Source organism: Natrix helvetica (genome assembly GCF_964273705.1).
Source record: "Natrix helvetica genome assembly, chromosome: 1".
Lineage (NCBI taxonomy): Eukaryota > Metazoa > Chordata > Lepidosauria > Squamata > Natricidae > Natrix > Natrix helvetica.
In genome coordinates this window covers 287,702,253-287,725,534 of record NC_138548.1, presented here as the reverse complement: position 1 = coordinate 287,725,534, position 23,282 = coordinate 287,702,253, and the positions used below count along the sequence as shown (strand labels likewise).

General features: G+C 40.2%; 1 protein-coding gene across 3 annotated transcripts in view; it reads right to left on the bottom strand.

The window, feature by feature from the left end:
* GRIA1 (glutamate ionotropic receptor AMPA type subunit 1) overlaps positions 1–23,282 on the bottom strand; it is a 264,406-nt gene that overhangs the window by 22,955 nt on the left and 218,169 nt on the right. For all 3 annotated transcript variants that reach the window (XM_081934955.1, XM_081934954.1, XM_081934956.1), the window contains exons 12-13: positions 4,990–5,188; positions 3,806–4,053 (exon numbers count right to left, since the gene is read on the bottom strand). In XM_081934955.1, coding sequence (XP_081791081.1) covers positions 3,806–4,053; positions 4,990–5,188 — 447 coding nt within the window. The remainder of the gene's footprint in view (positions 1–3,805; positions 4,054–4,989; positions 5,189–23,282) is intronic.

The window sequence follows — 23,282 nt, the reverse complement described above, 5'->3', positions numbered from 1 at the left end:
ATAGATGGCATAAGACTTGATTTAGACCAAGATGATGACTGATATACAGGTATAAGCCAAAGTATTTGAAGCAAGTAGCTCTCTCTTTAAACTCATTCAACATTTCCCAGTGTCTAGCAGTCCAAGACTTACTGCAGAAAAAGAGAGACTCCTGCCATCTTTCCTCTGAAGTATGTTAGTTTTTCTGACTTTTTGAAAAGGAATGTTTTATTCATTTAAATGTTTTGTGATAATTGGCATAAAGGTTAATGGGACTCCTGGGGAGCTATGTTTATAGTTTACCTGTTTAAAAGAAAAACCAGTTAGAGAATATATCTTTCTCTCTCCCTTAAGGTTAAAATCTATCTGTTTATCTTAGTGTGATTCCCCCAATATTGCCTATTCCATATTGTTGCAAATTTGATATAGAATTAATAGGAAAACATAGTGACAAAATTAAGGTGCAGATGTGGCATATATCCATGGAGAAGCTGAAGAGAGTATAGCTACTAGCTGCTGTGCACTGAAAGAGCAAGAAGAACTATTGTACATATATTAATGTATTTTAAACAGCCATGTGAAGCTCCAGCTTCTTACATGTGTATACTTGGGCTACCAATCTTGCATGTATATATAGGTGCATGTGGCACACTCAGGTCTGTCCCTCAAAGATTGCCTGTTAAGGTTTATTTTAGCAGCTACTCTGAAATTGGACGCAACAGACCCCCTTCCTAAAAAAACAGCTATGTAACTCAGCCATTCCAAAACAGCTCTGTGTACAAATGTGTTGAAATAATAATTCACAGCCAGCAAATGGTTTACATTACTATTTCAACACTACTGGCCAACACAATATAAATATGGCATTATTCTCTTATGGTTTTAGACCAGTAATACTGCAATATATGCTGAATGCTTCTTGGTATAATTTCAATTGCTGCTGTTCGCATGCATTTGTCATCTTCTGCTATCAGTCAGTCAATCTTGATTTTGATCAATAACCAATAAATCATTTGCTATTTTTTATAATAAAATGAATAGCTCCAAATCAAATTAAATGACTATATAATCTCCATTGAGCCAGCTATTAATAGTATCTAGAAATTTAGTAATAACTTCAAAAGAGCATTATATAAAGGTTACATTGTGTGAGAACCTTTTAGAGTTTCACTTGGCTAAAGTAAAAGTGAAGGAAGTGATATTTTTCTAATACAAAAGAATTCTGGCCAAGTCTTATCCATACATTTAGCAATTAGATTCCAAATATCATTAAAATTAAAAATCTTGGTGAGTAGATTTCTTAGATCTATGCTTCAAAACATCCTAATAATTCCTAGATGGCATACAGATCAGAGGTGGTATTCAGTAGGTTTTGACCAGTTCTAGAGAACCAGTAGCAGAAAGTTTGAGTAGTTTGGAGAACCGGTAAATGCCACCTCTGATTGGCCTCACCCCCATCTATTCTCTGCCTCCAGAGTCCCAGCTGATCGGGAGGAAATGGGGATTTTGCAGTAACCTTCCCCTGTAGCGGGGACGGAATGGAGATTTTACAGTGTCCTTCCTCTGCCATGCCCACCAAGCCACACCCACAGAACCAGTAGTAATTTTTTTGGATCCTACCACTGATACAGATATAGGTACAGATACATCTAGTGATCTGGGGCCATCTGAATTTTTTCAGCCCTGATCTGAGAATACTTCAGTAGGGTTAAGAAGAAACCTTACTGAAGAATGAGCAACTAGAAGCTGTAGAGCCTATTTCTAAATGAGCAGGTATAGAATTATCCATAAATTTCATGCATGCAGCCTGATCAGTCCTTAATCTAGAACTGTAGCTTGTGATGACATAAAAGTTGGGAATCAGTAGAATGCTTCAACAATAGGTATTTCCCAGGATAGTTTGAGAAAAATGGCACTGACCAAACAATCCGAACACATTGCAATCCAAGAGGTTGCAATGATGGAAGTAGTCAGGGAAGATTTTAATATGCAGCCACTCTTTGATAGTTATGGTTTCATCTAGGATGCTATGGATGTTTCCATAGAATTAGATACATTATTTCAGCCTCTCCCCATGTTAGACATGCCCATTGTTTTCATACTGGATGAAGACAACAGAGTCATATATTGACTTGTATGATTTTTCATGATTCCAATTTGAAATTAGGTCTTCAGATGTTAACACATCAACTTAATTAATTAATGAATAATCTGCACTTAAACATTATACTATGATGGGACATTACATTATTTAATATAAACTAGTTAGAAATGTGAGAAGGACCTGAAATCAATAATCACTGATGTCCATGATTCTGCCTAAATGATCCATTACATCTGGGGAATCATTTGTAAAATGGATACCTTACATATAACATTATGATCCGATTGACTTCAATGGTTAAATTTATACTGACTTGGATGGAACACTGAGTCAGTTACAAAATAAGATGCAATTCTTGGATATTTCCAGATAATGGAATAGATGCCAGAAGTTGTCTGAAGAGCATATAGCATTAGATAAGCAGTTAAAATGACCACAAATAACAAAAACATAATGAGACAGAAACTGAGGCCATATGTATATAAAAAAAGCACCATTAGATCCAATGGAAAAGCAAAATGTTCCCTCCTGGTTGCTTCTATTGAACTGGAAAGTAAATCAAGAACAAATATGTCTAACTTATTATTCTGTCCCACTCTATTGACATATCAGAAGGACATTTTGAAAAAGAAGATGAAATCAACAGTAGCATTTGTCTCTCTCTTTCTCTTTCTGTGGTTGGGTATACTATGTGTATTTGCATCTTTAAAGGAAAAAAGAAAATATTTTAATATACATTTAGGATTTACATTGAAAATGAACATTGCAAATCACAGCTGGCTATTTTGTTCCTTGTTCAATCCCCAGGTTCATATCTATGCCTTGATTTTTTTCCCTGGCAGTTCTTGTCTTTCCCTCACCGAGTATATTGGTTGTAGTGAGAAAATCCAAACATATTTGTTATATTATTATATTTTGTGGTTAATACTATGGGATATGTGTTCTTTGCATACCTAACGTGCTGGTGGATTCCTGCAACCCTACCTTCTACGTAATCCTATCTACAGACTTTTTCTCTGCATAGCTATTGTCTTTTCTGTCTTGGTGGCTGGTGGATCCTTGTAATCTTTTCTTTTGCTGAGCCACTTGCATTTTGTATGCTATGATTGTGAGAGCTACATTCTGTCTACAATTTTATGGACAACATAACATCTTTTTTGCAACCTTTGCATACAGTACATGTTATTAACTAGCTTCTATCAGCAGCTAATGGAGATAATTGTCCTTTCATCCATTTGTTGTCTACCTAGCAGGAAAACACTTAGCTTTTCCATTTAGTTGTCCTATATATATTTGTATTTCTTTGCTCAGACATGCACATACCTAAATATTTTTATACTAGAATCTCTTTAACCAAAGAAGAGATATAATATATATTACACGATTGGCATGCACACCAGAGAACAATCACATTATATCAAAACAATGCTCCATTAAGCAATAGCCAAGTTGTCACGAATTTCTTTTGTTCTTACAGTTTGGGTCCGTTTAGCAAAGAAACAAATATAGGAGTGAGGCTACAGCATTCAGGAATCCTGGAAGTTCTATCACCATTTAGAAGCAGTCTGGCAGTAAACTTCCCTGCTCATAAATTACTTTTCCATTTTCCTTCCTCCCCCAGTTTTATTAGCTATACTGTGGTAATGAAAATTAGCAGCATGTTTATGGATGCATCAACTGCTGGGGGTGAAGGGAAAGAAGCAACACATTCAATCTACCTACCTCAGGGGCGAACCTTTTGGCGTTGCAATGCCATAGCCTTTGGAATCCAAGTTACCTCCCACCTTCATGGTGTCACATGGTTTTCGCTGTTCAATGTACTCATTCATGGTGGACTCTAGCAGGTAGGCATACTTCCCTTTGGATCTCCTCACACGCTTCATCCCCTCTTCTGTTGTCGGCACGAAAACAGAGGGCTCAGCTGACTTCATGTACGTCCACATCTTCTCAAAAACCGCTATTTTAGATCTCTGTCCAGAATAGCATAAATCCGCTGCTCTTAGCATGCGTTAATACACAGAGCAGAGATTCATACACCAAGGAAGACACAAATTTGTTGGGCTGTGTGTGCCTACACGGTGCACAGCTAAAGAAAGGATCTTACTCAAATTAGGGGCTGGTTTATAGAGGTGAACAGAGAAATGGATAGATTGTATGAATTGGTGCCATTCATTGGCACATTTTATGGAATAAAAATTACCTTAAGCAGAAGGGAGATGGAAGAAAAAATAATTTAAAACTTAAAAGCTTTTGTGAAAGCCAGATTCTAGGAATTATGTTGGAAGTGGTAGCACGTTTGCTAAATTCTAATCCTAAAAAGGAAATGTAATTTAGTGGCAAAAGGGAAAGCATGCAAATCAGGTGTTTCAATTTGAATTCCTCAAATCTCTGGTATTTAAAGGATATTGGGATAGGAAAGCCTTCTGGAAAACAACTGCCACTTGGAATAGACAACACTGAAATAGTTTGACTCCATATTAGTCAAACTCATCGGACTGAGAATAAAAGCAACAGAACTGTACTGCAATCCACAGACTTGAGCAGGAAGACTGAAGAAAACATTAGAGAGAAGTGAGAGACAGAAGAAACTAGACCACAGAAAAGAAGTGTACTTTTGGTAGCTTGGTATGTAAGCCACTGTTGAATTACTTAAATATATTTGCATATTGTAAATGGTGCCATTAAATTACAGAGCTAACTAAGTATTTATTATTCTCTAAACCTGAACTACAAGTCACAGGGTAATTACTTTTGATGCTGCTAAGTGTAATTACTCAGTAATCTGTGGAAACGTATAATTACTCTATGTTTCAAGGGTATTTATGGTATCTGGCAGATGGGCTATATTTCCTGGGCTAGCACGAATCTTGCTTTTGTACATGAAAATCAGAACTAATTTCTCTTACCCGAAAGAATTCTTTAGTAGAACCAGCATCCAAAGTCCCATAAGCAATCTCTGTTTGCTTGGCCAAGTCTTCTGCGCTCTCTATGGGAGACACCATCCTCTCGACTGTTAGAAATGCAGCTAAATTGGCTGTGTAAGATGAAATGATGATCAAAGTAAAAAACCACCAAACTCCACCAACTATGCGTCCAGACAGGGATCTACCGAAAAAGAAAATGCAACAAAAGATACGATGAGAAAAGAAAATAAGGATAATATGTAGAATCTCTTTCCACAGAAGCACTAATGAAATAATTATTTTATTATACTGTTATTATATTTTGTATGTTAATCCTGTTTTAAGATGGGAATGACAGCCATTTACAGTTCTTTCATATTGCAACCTATAAAACTCAGGGAATGAATGAATTCTTGGTAAGCAGCATTCACAATTAGCTCTTGGCCTAAATGAGAATGAAGAATTAACTAGACCTACATTAACAGCTGCCAGTTAGATTCACTAATAACGTAATCTCTATACATCACTATTATCAATTACCTACTAGGACACCATTAATATAGAACATGAAAGAAATACATTGATGGAAGAAAAATAGAGGGTTTTTAAAAAGACTGACATTTATCTCCATCATCCTCAATGTGCCACTGCAGATAGATCATAAAATGCAGAAAATCATCATACGAAAAATGAAACAATGGAAGAACAGAATGGGGTTTTTGTTATCACAATATGATAAAAGGAAGACCATTTGCACTGACCAGCACGAAAGTCTTGCCTCTGTGTTGCAGAAAAAATGAGATACGTAATATCACATATATATGCTTATGGACATTAATTTAATATATGAAATTTAGTTAGCATTAATACTACTTTTTTGTCCAATGCAATAGATATGGTTAATATAAGTAAAATTAGGGAGAACAGGGACTGAAGTACTGAATTTCTTTGTAAATCTGAAGTGAGACTGTATTATGTATAGGTGTGGCAAGAAAAAAAATCTCTATAGGCCTTCAGCTCAACCCATTTAAAAATTAGTAACAAGACAGCTTTATAGTGTAAAAAGAAGAATGGTCTATTTTTAAAAAAAACAAGAAACAGAGTGGTGGCATTTCAACTTCCTTGCTTTGTAGTGGAAATCTCACACATGAAAAAAAGTACCGGTAACTGCCTACAGTTCTATAGATTTATTGGGAAGAAACCTATATATTTTAACAATTGGGTAAGATCTTATTCTAGCTTCTTTATCTGGCAGAAACTACAGAAGGGAAGGTGTGACCCAGCCATTATGTTGGTTGTCTCTAGGGCAAACTGAAGGAAAAATACTATGTTTAAAGAGCCCAGCAAATCAAAATAATTTCACCCATAGGTTCCTCCCTGTTTTCCCCCCCACTGCATGCTTTAGCTTTATTGAAAGTTGGAAAATGAGTTCCATCTATCTTTCTAAATGTGATATATATATCAGCACAAATACAACACACACACACACACACACACACACACACACATACATGCATACATACATACACATATATGTTTGTGTGTGTGTGTGTGTGTGTTGTATTTGTAACACAAATACACACACACACACATATATATGTATGTATGTATGTATGTATGTATGTATGTATGTATGTATGTATGTATTTGTGTTACAACCCCTGGTATGCCCAAATATGGGAGGCAGCACACTACTCCCCCTTTCTGTCCTTCGTTGTAACACAAATACATACCTATTTCCCTGGCTTAGTTGATAAGGAGGAGAGCCTGTGGCTTAGTGGCTAACAAATCTGCCTAATATGTAATGCAGCCCTGGTTCAAATCCCAGTAAGGGTATGGCTAGCTGATGAGAGCTAAATAGCTTGAAATAGATCTATACTAGTCTCCCTTTATTTATTTATCAGCACAAATACAACACACACACACACACACACATGCATACAAACAAACAAATATATACATTTGTAGAGTTTCACGGGTGTAGATGTGCTGGTCTTGTTGTATTCAGGTCACACCCACCCACCAAGATTTATAGAAAGACGGCAGCTCAGGCCACGCTTTAAGCCAAAAACACCAGCCTGAGTATGGCGAGTGAGTCCTCGCCAAAACGTTGCCAATCTCAATCGTACACGGGAAAAGACCTTCCAGCCAGAAAACCATTTTTGTGTTGAATATTTGGGCACACCAGGTGCTTTGACATAACACTTAATTATTTCCTTGGCTCAGCTGATAAGGGAGGAGATCTTGTGGCTTAGAGGCTAATACAACTGCCTAGCATGTAAAAATAGCCCATGTTCGAATCCCAGTAAGGGTATGACTAGCTGATGAGAGCTAAATAGCTTGAAATAGATCTATACTAGTCTCTCTTTATTTATTTATCAACTATCTATCTATCTATCATCTATCTATCATCTATCTATCTATCTATCTATCTTTCTATCTATCTATCTATCTATCTATCTATCTATCTATCTATCTATCTATCATCTTGTATTTGTACTATATATATGCTGGTCTTGTTGTATTCAGCTCTTTTCCTGTGTAAGATTGAGATTGTCTTGGCAATGTTTTGGTGAGGTCTCACTCGCTATCTTCAGGCTGGTGTTTTTGGCTTCATGTTTGTGTGAGTAAAGCGTGGTCGGAGCTGCCGTCTTTCTATAAATCTTGGTGTGTGTTTGTGGAGTGCTGGCTTTATTTCAGTAAGTGGATTGATTGGCTGTGTAGTTGTATCGTGATTGGTAGATTAGTGCTGATTGGTGCTGGCTGGGTGTCCGTTGTTGTTTTGTGTTGTAATGGCCTAGGTGGTGGGTGGGGCTCATTTGTTGACAAGGGTTGGTTTCCAGATATCTGGTAGGTGGGAGGTATCATCACATTTATTCATGTTGTGGGGGTGTTTCTCTATTTTGATAGCTTCCATATTTATTCTCTAGTTTAACTGTTCAGTTTTGGAAATTAATTTGGTTCCTTCAAAATCAATTTCATGTCCTGTAGCTTTGAGGTGCTGGAAAAGGGAGGAAGTTTTTTATTTTTTCTTACTGCATTCTTGTGTTCTGCGATGCGTGCATTTATTCTCCTATTAGCTTGTCCTATGTATGTTGCAGGGCAGATTTTGCATGGTATTTCAGACATTACAGACACACAGACAGCACCAATCAGCACCAATCTACCAATCATGATACAACTACACAGCCAATCAATCCACTTACTGAAACAAAGCCCGCACTCCACCCCCCCCCCAAGATTTATAGAAAGACGGTAGCTCTGACCACGCTTTACTCACACAAACACATAGCCGAAAATACCAGCCTGAAGATGGCGAGTGAGACCTCGCCGAAATGTTGCCAAGACAATCTCAATCTTACATGGGAAAAGACCTAACAAGACCAGCATACCTACACACATGAAAATCTATGAAAACAAATATCTTACCTCTTTGGGGAGGAACCTTCCTGCTCATCAGGACCTACGAAAAATGTGAAGTCCGAAGAGCCACCATCTTATGTGACCTCACATTCCTACGCAACTCCCGAGACAAAAGCCTGATCCCCACATGCTTCCAACTAAAATTCCATTCTAAAACCTCAGCCACCGAAAGGATCTTGAAAAGAACAGAATTAGCCCTAATCAGAAATGAACTCCATAGGAAAAGATTCTTACTAGACCAAACCAACCGGGACCTACTCCCTCTTCACCTCAAACTCAGCAACAAAATCTACCCAGCACTCTGGGACAAATCCAAACAACTAGCCTCTGGAGAGCCAAAACAGAAACCTCCTACAAGACAGACACGCACACCAACAAACTCCACAGACTAGAAAAACAACAGAAGCCCAACCCCCCTCCACAGCAACTCATGAAACAAACAGTCCACAACATATCAGACAGAACCCTCACCACAGCTGAAACCAATGTCCTTTCCAGAGGATTCAACTTTGCAGTCGCCCCTAAATGCATCGCCACTGAAGACATCATATGCGGAGTTGAAGCTACACTCAACAAAATCAACCCAGATGAAGCCATTAAAATCAGACTTGCAGTCACCAACATCCTGTGCTCCAGCAATCCACCCAGAAGCAACTTACAGCAAGAAGAACAAAAAGCACTTACCAACCTGAGGAAAGACAATAACATAATCATTCTCCCAGCAGACAAAGGTAACACCACTGTGGTGATGAACACATCTGACTACCAAGCCAAACTATCCAACCTACTCCAAGACCCCACTTACAAACCTTTAAACACAGACCCCACCACCTACCTGGAAAAAACCACCAAATCCAAAATAAAAGCCTCTGCCATCAGTGAAGAGATCCAGCAAAGAATCATCCCAGAGAGAAATCTTCCAGATGTCCCAAACTCTATGGCCTCCCCAAGATACACAAAGAAGGAACACCACTCAGACCCATAGTCAGCTCCATAGGCTCACCCCTACAGAATCTTGCCAAATTCCTCACCAAACAACTTCAACCCTACACAGAATCCATCACCTCACAGATAGAAAACTCACTCCACTTCATAGAAACAATAAAGAAACAAAGCCTACAACCCAGCGACCTACTCGTGAGCTTTGATGTCATATCCCTCTTCACCCAAGTGCCTATAAAAGAAGCCTTGACAGCTATCCAAAACAAATACAATCCCCCTAAGCACACCCTGGACCTGACCAACCACTGCCTAACCAACACATACTTCATCCATAATGGACAAAGATACAAACAGATAGAAGGAGCACCCATGGGATCACCCCTCTCACCCGTCATCGTAAACTTATACATGGAACATTTTGAAACTAACGCCTTAGATAAATCTGAACACAAACTCAAACTCTGGCTTAGATATGTAGATGGCACTTTCATAATTTGGCCACATGGGAAAGAAAAACTGGACAACTTCCTCACACATCTCAACAGCCTACACCCAAAATACAATTCACTATGGAAATAGAAGCTAACAATCAACTTCCCTTTCTGGATGTCCTAATCTACAAAAAACCCAATGGCTCCCTAGGACACACCATCTACCAGAAAAAAACACACACCAACCGCTACCTAAATGCACAATCCCATCACCACCCTGCACAGATCAACTCTGTAGCCAAGACCCTCATCTCCGGAACCAAACGTCTAGCCGACAAAGACCACCTGAAAACTGAATTACACACTCTCACTCTCACGTATTAATCTCCGACGGATTCCAAAGAAAAACAATTACCAACCTAATCCAAAAGGAGAGGCCCTCCAAGAACCGAGACACAGAACAGGACAACAGCATCGCCCTCCTCCCTTACATCAAAGGCACCACAGATAAAATCATCAAAATTCTCCACAAACACAATATCAAGACAGCCTTCAACACTGACCAAAAAATCTTAAGAAACCCCAAAGACAAAATCCAGTTAGAAAACCAAGGAGTCTACGAAATACCATGCAAAATCTGCCCTGCAACATACATTGGACAACTAATAGGAGAATAAATGCACACACACACACACACACACACACACACACACACACACACTCCCATATCCCCAGAAGAGTTTCTTAATTTCCTTTCTGGTACATGAATGAGAAGGCCTTAAGTCATTCTTAGGTGTATTGGTATTTGTCTCCCCCCCCCCCCCTGAAGCTGACAGTGTCTAATGATATCTACAAGGTAAATACATTGGTTATGCGTTGTTATCCGTAACCTAGGAGGAGAGCCCAGTGACAGAAGGGACTGGGAAGAGTCAAGATAGGGATTAGCAGTAAGGAGAGAAAATTTCATGCTAGTATAATTTATGCCAACATAGAGAAGGAGAAAGATTCTTCACTTGGTCTGAAAAGGGGGAGTTGAAATCCATCTTTCTCACTGCAAGTGTTAATACCATCCTTTTTGAATTTTGAGAAAAATATACAAGATTCAGAAAAAAAACCCTCTTTAACAAATGTCTGACATTTTCAGATAATATTCCTAGTTTTATTCTATGGGTCTAAAATGTGGTCTGATATTTTATAGTTCAAATGTTTGTGGGTGTCTAGCCCTTATCTTTTCTTTTTGTAAAAATCATGTAATCAGGTTAAGGCACAATATGATTCATTTGTTAAATGCAAAGTTGTTATTGTTAACCTGCGGTTTACCCCCTGAAAGATTATCATTGGGAAAGAATGGAAGAAATACTAGTGAAATAGATGGGGCAGGTACAAATGAAGATTATCATTATCTGGTCCCCTTAAAAATTAAATTAACAAGGCAGGGGAATTCTTCAATGTGACGTCTGAGAGAATATAACAGCAAGGTACCTATTTTCTATTCTTCAGATTTGTGAAGGAAGTGAAAAAAGAATAATGTAGCATCAGGATGAAACTTCGACTGGTAAACCCACTCCTGTTACAATATTGAGTCTTTCTACCTTACCAACTGTGAAAATTATATGCTGCCTTTGTAATTTTTAAATGGCTGGCATTTTGTGTCCAGAGTTGAGGCTCTTGGGACATTTTTTTTGGTATTTAATCTTCTATACTTTTTCAGCCTGCAAAGATAATTCAATTGCTAAAAATAAACAAAACCTCAAATCACTCTTTCAGAAAAGGTGTTTCAATTCAGTTCTGCAATTTAATGGAGGTCAAGTTATAAAGTCAGGGCAACTTGAACGGCAGAAGAGAACAGTTCCAGTCCTCTGTGGCCTGCCCTGCATAATAACCCCTTGCTAAGGCAAAACACAGAACCTCTTTTCATTGTCATCCAAGAAAGAGAGCTGTTTTTTGTAATATTTCAACAGATCATCAAATAGGTCCTAAAGTATCAAAATATTCTGGATTTGGCTATTTGCTGATTGTCCTTCCCCAAAGCAATGGATTTCTCCAAAAGAAAATACAGGAAATTCTAGGCTTATGATCATCCATTTAACGTTATGATATTGCTAAAAAAAGTAACTTATGACCCATTCTCACGTTTGTAATCGTTATGGTATCCCCATGTGATCACATGATTAAAATTTGGGAGCTTGGCAATTTGCATGTATTGACAAGAGTTGCCGCATCCTGTGGTCATGTTATCACCAGGTGCAGCCTTCCCAGGGGACTTCTGACAGGTAAAGTCAATGGGTGAAGCCCAATCCGCTTAACAACTGGTTTAATGATTTGTTTAATAACTGTGGCAGAAAGGACATAAAACTGGGTATGATTCAGTTAACAACCACTTTCTTACTGAAGGAAGTTCCGGTCCCAACTGTAATCATAAATTGAGGACTACTTGAGCTGTGGTGGTGCAGTGGTTAGAAGCAGTACTTCAGGCTACTTCTGCTGAGTACCAGCTGCCTGCAATTTGGCAGTTCAAATCTCAGCAGACTCAGCCTTCCATCCTTCTGAGGTGGGCAAAATGAGGACTCAGATTGTTGGGGCTGATATGCTGTGTAAATTGCTTAGAGAGGGCTGTAAAACAGTATAATAAGTCTGTTGCTTTTGCAACATATATAAAACAAGTGGTTATTCTTAACTTTGGACCCCTGAAATATATTGAGACTGCATTTCTCAGAGTTCCTGCCACTGTAGATATGCTTTGGAATTCTGGGAATGGAAATCCCAATGAATATAAATGTGTCATGTTGGGGGAAGATTGTTCTAAGTAATATCTTGTCTTCCCAAACTTGCAAAAAACATAATCTAAAAGTATTATTTTTAAAATCATAGACAAGGAAATACGACAGTATGATTTCCCCATACAAAAAATGGCAAATGGGACAATGTCCTTAATTAAAGAAGGTATTTCTTCTGAGAGGAATTGTGGGTTGCAATTTTGCATTCAGAAGAATTTTCTTTTTTTAAAAAAACTAGACAGCTATATATTGTTTTATCCCTTGATATATTACATGCCTGAATCATATCCAAACATACAAAGTACATAATTTGACTTTATATTTATATTTAACCTGAAAATTAATAACATTTCTTAGTGCCTAAGCCATTAAACTACTTATAGAAAAGTATTTGGGAAGGATACCAGGTTGCTTACTGTTGTGGTGGAAATGCCCACTTAAATAAGGAACCAAAATGTTTGGAGATAGATGGAGCAAGATATCCTTTACTGGATTGCACAACTGCAGGGATCCCTGGGCTCTTGGCAGAAAGAATCCAAAAGAACCCTGAGATTACAGATTTTTTTCTCCTCCTTGCCAGTCACTTAGAAGCACTTATAACACACTACACAAAAAAATAGTTGTCTAACATTGACTGCCTTCATGCTTGCTGTTAAGGCCACTTTAACTGGTAAACTGTATATGAGTGCTATCTCCAGCTGCAATTTATAGAGCTTTTCTTTCTCTCTAAAGCTGGCTCAAACTGGTTCAGTTGCTACTAACTTGATCCCAGAATTCAGATCTCAGAGTCATCTTAATTCCTTAGTCCCAGTGGATCTGTTACAGAGGGATTACATGGTTTGTTCTATTAGATTGTCATTTCTGAGGAAAAGAGAAATGGATATATGCGCATAAAGGTCTGAATAGAGACATGATCAACTAACCCCACCCCTACTCTATTTATAATTGAACAATTTTAACCCAAAAATATGCCACACTCAGATACTGTACAACAGTCATTCTGATACACCATCTTCCAAATGTATTGGGCTATTCTTTCCAGAATATCTGGTGAATTAGTTACAATTCTGGAAGGTTTACCCCATTTTTTCCAAAAGTTGTCAATGGCTGAGAAAACTGATGAAGATGAATATCAGCACTCAAAAATATCAACTAAACAGGAAAGCACATAATCTTTTAAGATGGGTGATACGAAGATGAGATATTTCCTGAAAAGATATTCTGCAGGGATGAAGAATGCATGAGAAGCTTAGGGAGAAGAGCTGGTGAAAATATGTTTCTGTGGCATTAATTTCTTGGTCTGGGCTACCTAGTGGGGTGACCGTTTCTGTCCACTTATTCTTGTACATATCCCTGTTCTTTGTTGTCTCCCAATGCTTGACAGCAGCAGAAGCAGCTCTTCTTTTCAAGGATTGGCCAATGTAAAAGAGTCTCTTGGTAAAGGTGTAGCTAGGCTTAGTTTAAATCCAAGAAATGGTCCTAAAGTCTTGGTTTACCTTTATCCTCTATTAATTAATAGCTGCTATTCACTCTTTTCAGAAACAAAAGGGTCAATATTTTAGGCTTTGCATAACAGAACAGCAACAAGTAACATCTTTGTAATTATATCCCAGCTGTCTTCTTTTGTATGAGATCAGCTATGGACATGAAGATATTGAGAATCTATAGTCATTGTCATTATCATTATCACCATATTCATTATCATCACCATCAATACCCTAGTCCATGTACCTGAAAGTGATTTCAGCTATGGCAATATATTCCAAAGAGAAAATCACTTTCCTTTGCTAACAGCACACTGATATTTTATTAAGCCATATGATTTCACCCTTGACAAACTGATTATTTGTCAACCATCACTTATGGAACATTAAGAATATTCCTTTGTATGTAGGTATTATTATCTTCAGTTCTTTTCAGTACCTCAGAATAGTTGTGCCATAAAACTTGACTTTGGATATGGTGCCTCTGACCTGAAGGAAGGAATATCTCCTTTTATACAATACAATACAATAGTAGAGTTGGAAGGGACCTTGGAGGTCTTCTAGTCCAACCCCCTGCCTAGGCAGGAAACCCTATACCGTTCCAGACAAATGGCTATCCAACATCTTCTTAAAGACTTCCAGTGTTGGGGCATTCACAACTTCTGGAGGCAAGCTGTTCCACTGATTAATTGTTCTAGCTGTCAGGAAATTTCTCCTCAGTTCTAAGTTGCTTCTCTCCTTGATTAGTTTCCACCCATTGCTTCTTGTTCTGTCCTCAGGTGCCTTGGAGAATAGCTTGACTCCCTCTTCTTTGTGGTTTTATTTAACGTCTTTGTGGTTTTATTTAACGTCAGCTCTATAGTAATTACAGATAGTAGATGTTCACAGAGGAGCTTAATGCTTTGAGCGAGAAAAGAAAAGACACCAAACCCTCTTTTGATGAAATAATCGGGTTGGCCAGATGGCTCCCTATCTTAACTGACTTGGTATATTGTGATATAGACGCTATATAGGATATCCCATGTGCTTCATTTTCCTGTTTCTATGCATTAGCAGGATTCCAGTCTCTGAACTTTAGCGGACTATAATTCTGATATTCTTGCCTAGAAGAATGGGGATTTTTGTACATGAAGCGGCGGCTTTAAAAAAAGCAAATTATATTGGTTAGTTGACAAACCTATACAAACATTCTTCCTTAAGTTTCTTTGATTGATAATTAAATATTTCTCTGTGGTTATTGAAGGCACATTAAGTTCTTAGGGAAAAAAAAGAATCGAAAGAGTTGCAGTTGAAATAAAAATAGGTACAGTATATACAAAAACTATACATTCTGGTTTGGAACTTCAAAGGTAATTGCTTCTGACAAGGGATACTCTAGAGCAGGGGTGTCAAACTCGTAGCATCACATGATGTATGGTGACTTTTCCCCCCTGGGTGGGCGTGGCTAACACATGACGCATGCAGCCTGCGGCCCTGAGTTTGACACCCCTGCTCTAGAGTGTAGCTGTAAAAAGCTTTTAGTCAAAGATAGAATGAACTAGAAGTTGATCCATGATGGCATGAGCAATTTCAGATATGAAATCCAGCTGCTATGCATCCTTCTCCAGAAAAACTCCAATTTACTTTATTTTGTTAATATAGGGCGATTGTTGTTTGTAAAGGTTATTTTTCTTGGGTAACATTTTCTGGATTGACAATTGCATTGCTTTCTTCAGACATTAGGAAAAGTAGGAAGCACACTAACTTCTAGCCTTCATATTATATTGCTCTCCATGTGAAAAGTAGCATTTTGTAGAGGAAGATGTTCCAAATGATTCCAATGTGTAATGTGTGCTTCAGAGTAAAGCTAAAAAAAGTCGGCTGCATATTGTTGGAGCGAAAATCTCTTTCCTAAGAGTTAATCACATTACGTGTGAAAGGACTGTCATCTGTACTGTTCTGTCAAAAGAGCCCTTTCTATATTTATTCCCACTGTGTGAATTTTAATATCCCATCTGCATGTTGTATCTTTTTCTGCGTAGATCTAGAATTCTTGCCCAAATAATCATCTCGCTTTCTTTGTCATGTTTAATTACAGTTCATTTTCCTTTTTTATTTTTCCATTTCCTGGTGTAGCTGCCGATGAAAGTCCAAGGATTTTCGCTATGCATCAGCAGCCCTGCCCGAGCTCCTCGAGCTAATCTCAGCGACGGCAGTTGAGACTCCCAGACTTTTGGTCATGGGGGACTTCAACTTGCCGTCAACGGGAGCGGCTTCCGAGGTGGCTCGGGAGTTCATGGCTTCCATGACGGCCATGGACCTGACCCAATTAGTTCAGGGCCCCACTCACGAAGGGGGCCACACACTGGACCTCATTTTTGTATCTGAACAGTGGACGAGTGATCTGGGAATAGGGGACTTAGTCATCACGCCCCTGTCATGGTCAGATCACTCATCCCTCCGGCTGGACTTCCCTGGCGCTATCCCCCACCGCGAGGAGGCGGAACCAGACTCTACAAGCTGGTACCGCCCCAGGCACCTGATGGAATCGGACAGATTCCAGACGGAGCTTGGGCCAATACCTGTAGCCCTGTCCCGCTCCCGCTCCGAGGACCTAGTGACTGCCTGGAATAGGGCGACGACTGGGGCCTTGGACCGGGTTGCGCCTTTGCGACCTCTCCTGCGACATCGACCCACCCGGGCTCCTTGGTTCACTGAGGAGCTAAGGGTGATGAAGCGCCACAGGAGACGTCTAGAGAGCAGGTGGAGGTCCTCACGCTCCGAATCTGATCGAACACAGGTAAGAGCCTATTTGCGGACTTACCTTGTGGCAATAAGAGCGGCCAAGCGTAGATATTGTGCCGCCCTTATTGCGTCCGCGGATAACCACCCTGCCGCCCTGTTTCGGGTGACCCGCTCCCTTCTATCGCAAGGGATGCACGAGACACCCTTACAGGGAAGAGCAGAGGAGTTTGGGGAATATCTCCAGGACAAAATCGATCAGATCCGGAGCGGATGGACCTCCGTCAGTGGACGAGCCGTCAACAGCGAGTCTTGAGAGACCATTCTGGGAGGCGTTTGACTCTGTTGCCGAGGATTTGGACAGGTTGCGTGGACGGCTGCGGCCCACCACATGTTCAATGGACCCGTGCCCCTCCTGGCTGGTACTGGCTGCCTGGGAGGTGACACGAGGCTGGCTTCTGGGCCTGGTGAACGCCTCATTGGGTGAGGGATACTTACCAACCGCCTTGAAAGAGGCGGTGGTGAGACCCTTGCTCAAGAGACCTTCGCTCGACCCAATGGAGCTAGCTAATTACCGTCCAGTCTCCAACCTCCCCTTCTTGGCGAAGGTTGTTGAGAATGTGGTGGCGCAGCAGTTCCCACGACACCTGGACGAATCCGACTATCTAGACCCACGCCAGTCCGGCTTCCGACCCGGGCACAGCACAGAGAGAGCCTTGGTCGCGTTGGTTGATGATCTCTGGAGGGCCAGAGATAGGGGTTGTTCCTCTATCCTGGTCCTATTAGACCTCTCGGCGGCTTTTGATACCATCGACCATGGTATCCTATTGCGCCGGTTGGAGGGGATGGGAGTCGGAGGCACCGTTTTGCGGTGGTTCGGCTCCTACCTCTCCGACCGGAAGCAATGTGTGTTGACAGGGGGGCAGAGGTCGTCCCTGAGGCCACTCACTTGTGGAGTGCCACAGGGGTCGGTCCTCTTGCCTCTCCTGTTCAACGCATATGTGAAGCCGCTGGGTGAGATCATCCGTGGTTTTGGGGTTGAGTACCACCTGTATGCTGATGATACTCAGCTGTACATTTCAACCCCAAACCACCCCAACGAGGCTGTCGAAGTGATGTCCCGGTGTTTGGAAGCCGTCGGGGTCTGGATGGGGGACAACAGACTCAAACTCAACCCCTCCAAGACCGAGTGGCTGTGGGTACCGGCACCTTGATTCAGTCAGCTGACACCATCGCTGGCCATAGGGGGCGAACAACTGTCCCCTGTGCAGCGGGCGCGCAATTTGGGCGTCCTCCTTGATGCCCGGCTGTCAATGGAGGACCATGTGGCAGCCGTGGCAAGGGGGGTGTTCCACCAGGTTCGCCTGGTGCGCCAATTGCGCCCCCTACTGGACCGGAGTGCCCTGCGCACGGTCACTCATGCGCTGGTGACGTCTCGCCTGGACTACTGCAATGCCCTCTACATGGGGCTTCCCTTGGGACGCATCCGGAGACTGCAGTTAGTTCAGAACGCAGCCGCGCGGGTTATCATGGGGAGTACACGTTACTCCCACGTAACACCTCTCCTGCGCGAGCGGCACTGGCTACCTGTGGCCTTTCGGGTGCGTTTCAAGGTATTGATTAACATCTTTAAAGCGCTCCATGGCATAGGACCTAGTTATCTGCAGGATCGCATCCTACCACACACGTCCCTGCGACCTATCCGCTCACACAGGGAGGGACTCCTTCTGGTGCCGTCCGCTAGGCAATGCCAGCGGGCGACACCTAGGAGTAGGTCCTTCTCTGTGATGGGCCCAACCCTCTGGAATGACCTCCCCCCTGATATTCGAACTACCACCGACCTCCGTTCCTTCCGTCAAAAATTAAAGACTCACCTATTTCAATCAGCTGGCCTGGCACTCTCTTAGTTTTACCTCCTGGGGATATATTTTAATTGGGTTTGGGTATTTTAATTGGGGATGTTTTTAGGGTTTTTATGGTATATTTATTTCTTGTACAGCCTTATCTCCTCCACCCAAATGTATTTAACTGTTTTATATTATTGTATTTTTATGTGCATTTGACTGTACACCGCCCCGAGTCCCTTTTTGGGAGAGGGGGCGGTTTAGAAATCCAATAAATAAATAAATAAATAAATAAGAAATAAGAAATAAGGATAAAAGTATCTTTTCTCAAAGTGCCCTGGCTCTCTTGTTCAAGCTTCCTTTCTCTAATGGATTAATTTGTTTGACCCAAAGAATTGCTTTCTGATACTCCCTCATTAAAAAAAAGGGAAATGTGACTTTACATAGAAGACACATGGCTCTTTGATCTTATCTTTGCAGAATGAAACCTAAACTAACAGTACTTTGCATTCTCTTTGACAGATCATTACCAAAGCCACCAATTCTTCAGCTGAACTCACTTGTAGTAGAAAATGAACACGATCATGATAAAATATACAGTATAAATCTGCTGGAAAATTGTTTGAACAGGTTTTTTAAGGTTTTTTCACTCTGCCCCCTTCTCTAGAACCAGTTTCTTATGAAAAATTACATTAAAAAAAAAGACAGCATTTTAAGTAGAACAGCAAATTTGATGTTCTAAATCTGTGTTAGTTAGGGTAGATCTTCCAGATTGATATTCAATTCATATTTAATAAACCGCTATTTATCCAACTGACATATTTGTTACAAATTGAATTTAAGCAAAGACGAACAGAAGAAAAACACACAATACCTCTTTTTACCTCTTAGCATTGGCAACAAATTCAATCTTCCTATTTCTGAATATGCATTTGACAGCCTCTATTGGCTAAAGCTTCCACATCCGAGGAAAATGATTACAGCAAGGAGATCCAACTGCCGTCTTACATCATCCAGAGAAAGAGCAGATGCTGTACAGAATGTGTACTTCCTACTCATAGTTGTTTTATAGAGGCACTTTCTCACAGAGGCACATTCTGAGCTGTCTGCCAGGAGATTGTGTAGTCCTAGCTCAGGAAGAAGATCATAGTAAGGAAACCACAATCTGGACCTTGAAATTGGCCACACAAGGAAGTAAGAATTCAGGAAGCTTCCTGCTTCATCCCTCCCTACCAAACAAACACACCGAGTTTTGCTTTGAATAAACGTCCTGAGACTGGAGTTCCTCTCCATCAACAGGGCAGGACACTAAGGTGGCAAACAACCATTTGGACAAAAAATATCAGGAAAGAAAGATCAGTCTAGCCCAGTGGTTTACAACCTTCCTAATGCCGCGACACTTTAATACAGTTCCTCATGTTGTGGTGACCCCCAACCACATTTTTTTTCCATTGCTACTTATAATTGTACCTTTGCTACTGTTATGAATCGTAATGTAGATATTGATATTGGAAGACTGCCATCATATCATCCTTAAGTCCTTCTTTTCATTCAACCAGATATACCCAGTTCCTGCAACTGTTCTTCATATGTTTGAGCTTCCAGTCCCCTAATCCTTTTGGTTGCTCTTCTTTGTATCTTTTCTAGACTAGAGTCTCCACATCTTTTTTATAGAGGCAGCCAACATCTTGTCGGTTCCTAAATTTTGGGTCTGAAAAGAATCACATCCTGGAGGCTGGACGACCTCGGCTGCTATACAATCATACACAAACATACACAGAGACACACAGTGGCTTTATTCCCACAGCCTCCTTAACTAAGTTGCCTGCAGCTACATTCATACACTTGCTTACCCTGCCTGGATGGATCTTCAACCTGGTTTGGGGTTGTTTGCAGGAGTGCTCTTAATCTTGGTGGTGGTGGTAAGCTTAACCTTAATTTATTGGGCAAACGTTGTGCATTGTTTGTTTTTATTTTTTATTTTTTTTAAAAAAAGTTTTTATTTTCTCTTTCAAGTTCATTCACAAATATGCACTCTAATAATTACCATTAATTATATCATTATCATTAATCATTTATCGTTATTTTCTTACAAATACAGTTTGGGTCACTTTCTTGCCACCCCATTTTATTTTGCAACAACCTTGCTCCTTCTATCTTCTCTACCTCCCTTCTCTGCCTTCTTCTTTCCTCCTCTCCTTCCTCCCTTCTTCTTCCCCTCTCTTTCCTCCCCTCTTCCTCTTCTCCTTCTTACCCTCTCTCCTACTCTTACTTCCCCCCTTTGCTTCCTCTGCTTTACCCTTTCTTCATTTCCCTCCTCCTCCTTCCTCCCTTCTTCTTCCCCTCTCTTTCCTCCCCTCCTCCTCTCTTCTCCTCCCTCTTACCCTCTCTCCTACTCTTGATTCCCCTCCTTTATTCCCTCTGCTTTATCCGTTCTTCCTTTCCCTCATCTTTCCTCCTTTCCGTTGTTGCCCTTGCTTATTTACTTTCTCTGATGGGTTCTTGGGGTGGCATTCCAGGAAACCCAACTTTATATTTTCATACGTATCATTTTCTCTGTTACATTTTATTTCTAATAATAATTTCACTTGTATCATTTTTTAAATTGTTTACTTGCATTTTTTTTGCTCTTTTCCTTTGTGCATTGTTTATGGTACTTTTAGCAAGCAGGTTTTCATTGTGTGAATGGTGCCAATTCGGGCTCCTGAACTTGGTTCTTGATGACAGGTCTGGTTGTGGATTTAGATATAGTTAAAAGTACCTGGCAGCAGCATGGAAAACATAGCCACACCTATGTTTTTTACGGTGTGGAACCATGATGATGCTCTGCGCGGCTATTCCGGAGCCCATCCACGGGGATTTCAAGGAAAGCAAGGTGGAGTCTAAAGTTTAGAGTTGCGCTGGTCTCAGCAACCCCTGTGAAATGGTTGTTCGACCCCAAAAGGGGTCACGACCCACAGGTTGAGAACCGCTGGTCTAGCCTGAACTGCTTGTACTGAATACAGCACAAGCACATACTTTTCCCCGCTTTCTTATATATGTCTTATCTTTAATATATAGTATCATGTAAGCTGTCTTAGAGTGTAGAGGTGGAGCTCTCGCCTCACAATCAGGAGGCTATGAGTTTGATCCTATGTAAATGCAGATGTTTTTCTCTCTCTGGACACACTGATAATGTATCTGCTGAACAAAACACCACATTGGTGACAGGAAGGGCATCTGGCCATTATAACATTCTGCTAGCTCCATTCAGTTGCCTGGACTCCACCCCACAAGGGATTATGGGGTCATTAAAAGAAGAAGTTGATGATGATCATGTAAACTACCTTGGGAAATAGTAGTTATGTGAAAAGTAGGCTAAATGTATATAAAGTTAAAAAAGTAATAAATTAGGAAATATTAATGCTTCCCAATGATTGTACCCAATGAAATATATGGCATCCTGAACTACGTGACAATATCTTAAGCTTAAACTGGATTGCAAAAACTGACAGCTTTCCCCAGTTGTCCCTACCCCTTAATTATACGAACAGAGGTTAAGGATTTCATCTATTTTTAAATGTTTTAAAAATGTAACATTTAAAATAAAGTACCCAGCTAAGTTTTTCCATTGGAAGTGGCTTCATATCTATATTTCAAACCTTACTGTTATATTTTACTTATTGTAATATTGTTTATCGAAAAAGTTTTATACAAACAGATTTTCCCCCTTTTTACCCCCCCCGCCATATAATGTAAATCACATACAAATACTGTACCCTCTCCCCTCCCCCCGTCTTAAAGTTAATTTCTCATCCAAATATTGTACCCCCTCACCTCTCAACAATCATAGTATAAGTAGTAATATTGTTTATCAATGGGATATATAAGACTGAAGCACAAGTATCATAAAATGAATTTGCTATAAAAAAAAAATCAAAATCAACGCAACACAGAACAATGCTGTTTTGAGGTAGTACTAAAGAGAGTACAATTTGTGATTCATAGCACCTCCATGGGAGTGGAAGAGTAAGAATATCTTAATGCAGGAAAATGTTATCCTGTACTCAAGGTGCTTTAAGAAAAATCTCTTCTGATTGTCTTACACCATAGATCAGATAATAAAGAAAGTTCTCAAATTTTCTGGGTTTTAAACAGGATGTACAAATCAGAAAGAAATATCTACAAATATACAACTACTATTGAGGAACTATCCCATTACAGGTAGTTCTTGACTTGCAACTATTCATTTAGCAACTATTTAGCACTTTCAAAGCATGGCATTGAAAAAAAGTGACTTTTGACTGATCCTTACACCTATGACCAATGCAGTTTCCCCACAGTCACATGATCAAATTTCAGGCATTTAGCCACTAGCATGTACTTAGGAGGGTTGTAGCATCCCGGAGACATGTGACTGACATTTTCAATCTTTCAAGATGGCTTTCAATAAGCAAAATCAATGGGGGAAGCCAGATTTGCTTAAGTGTGTGATTCACTTAACAATGGCAGTAATCCACTTAACAACTGTGACTAAAAGGTCATAAAATTGGGTGTGACTCACCTAACCACTTTGCTTAGCAATGAATGGCCCCAATTGTGGTCATGAGCCAAAACCTACATGAGTTTCTCTCTATATCCTCTACAGTTCTACAGTGATGGATTATTCCCAACTGGGTTTTATTTTCTTATTTC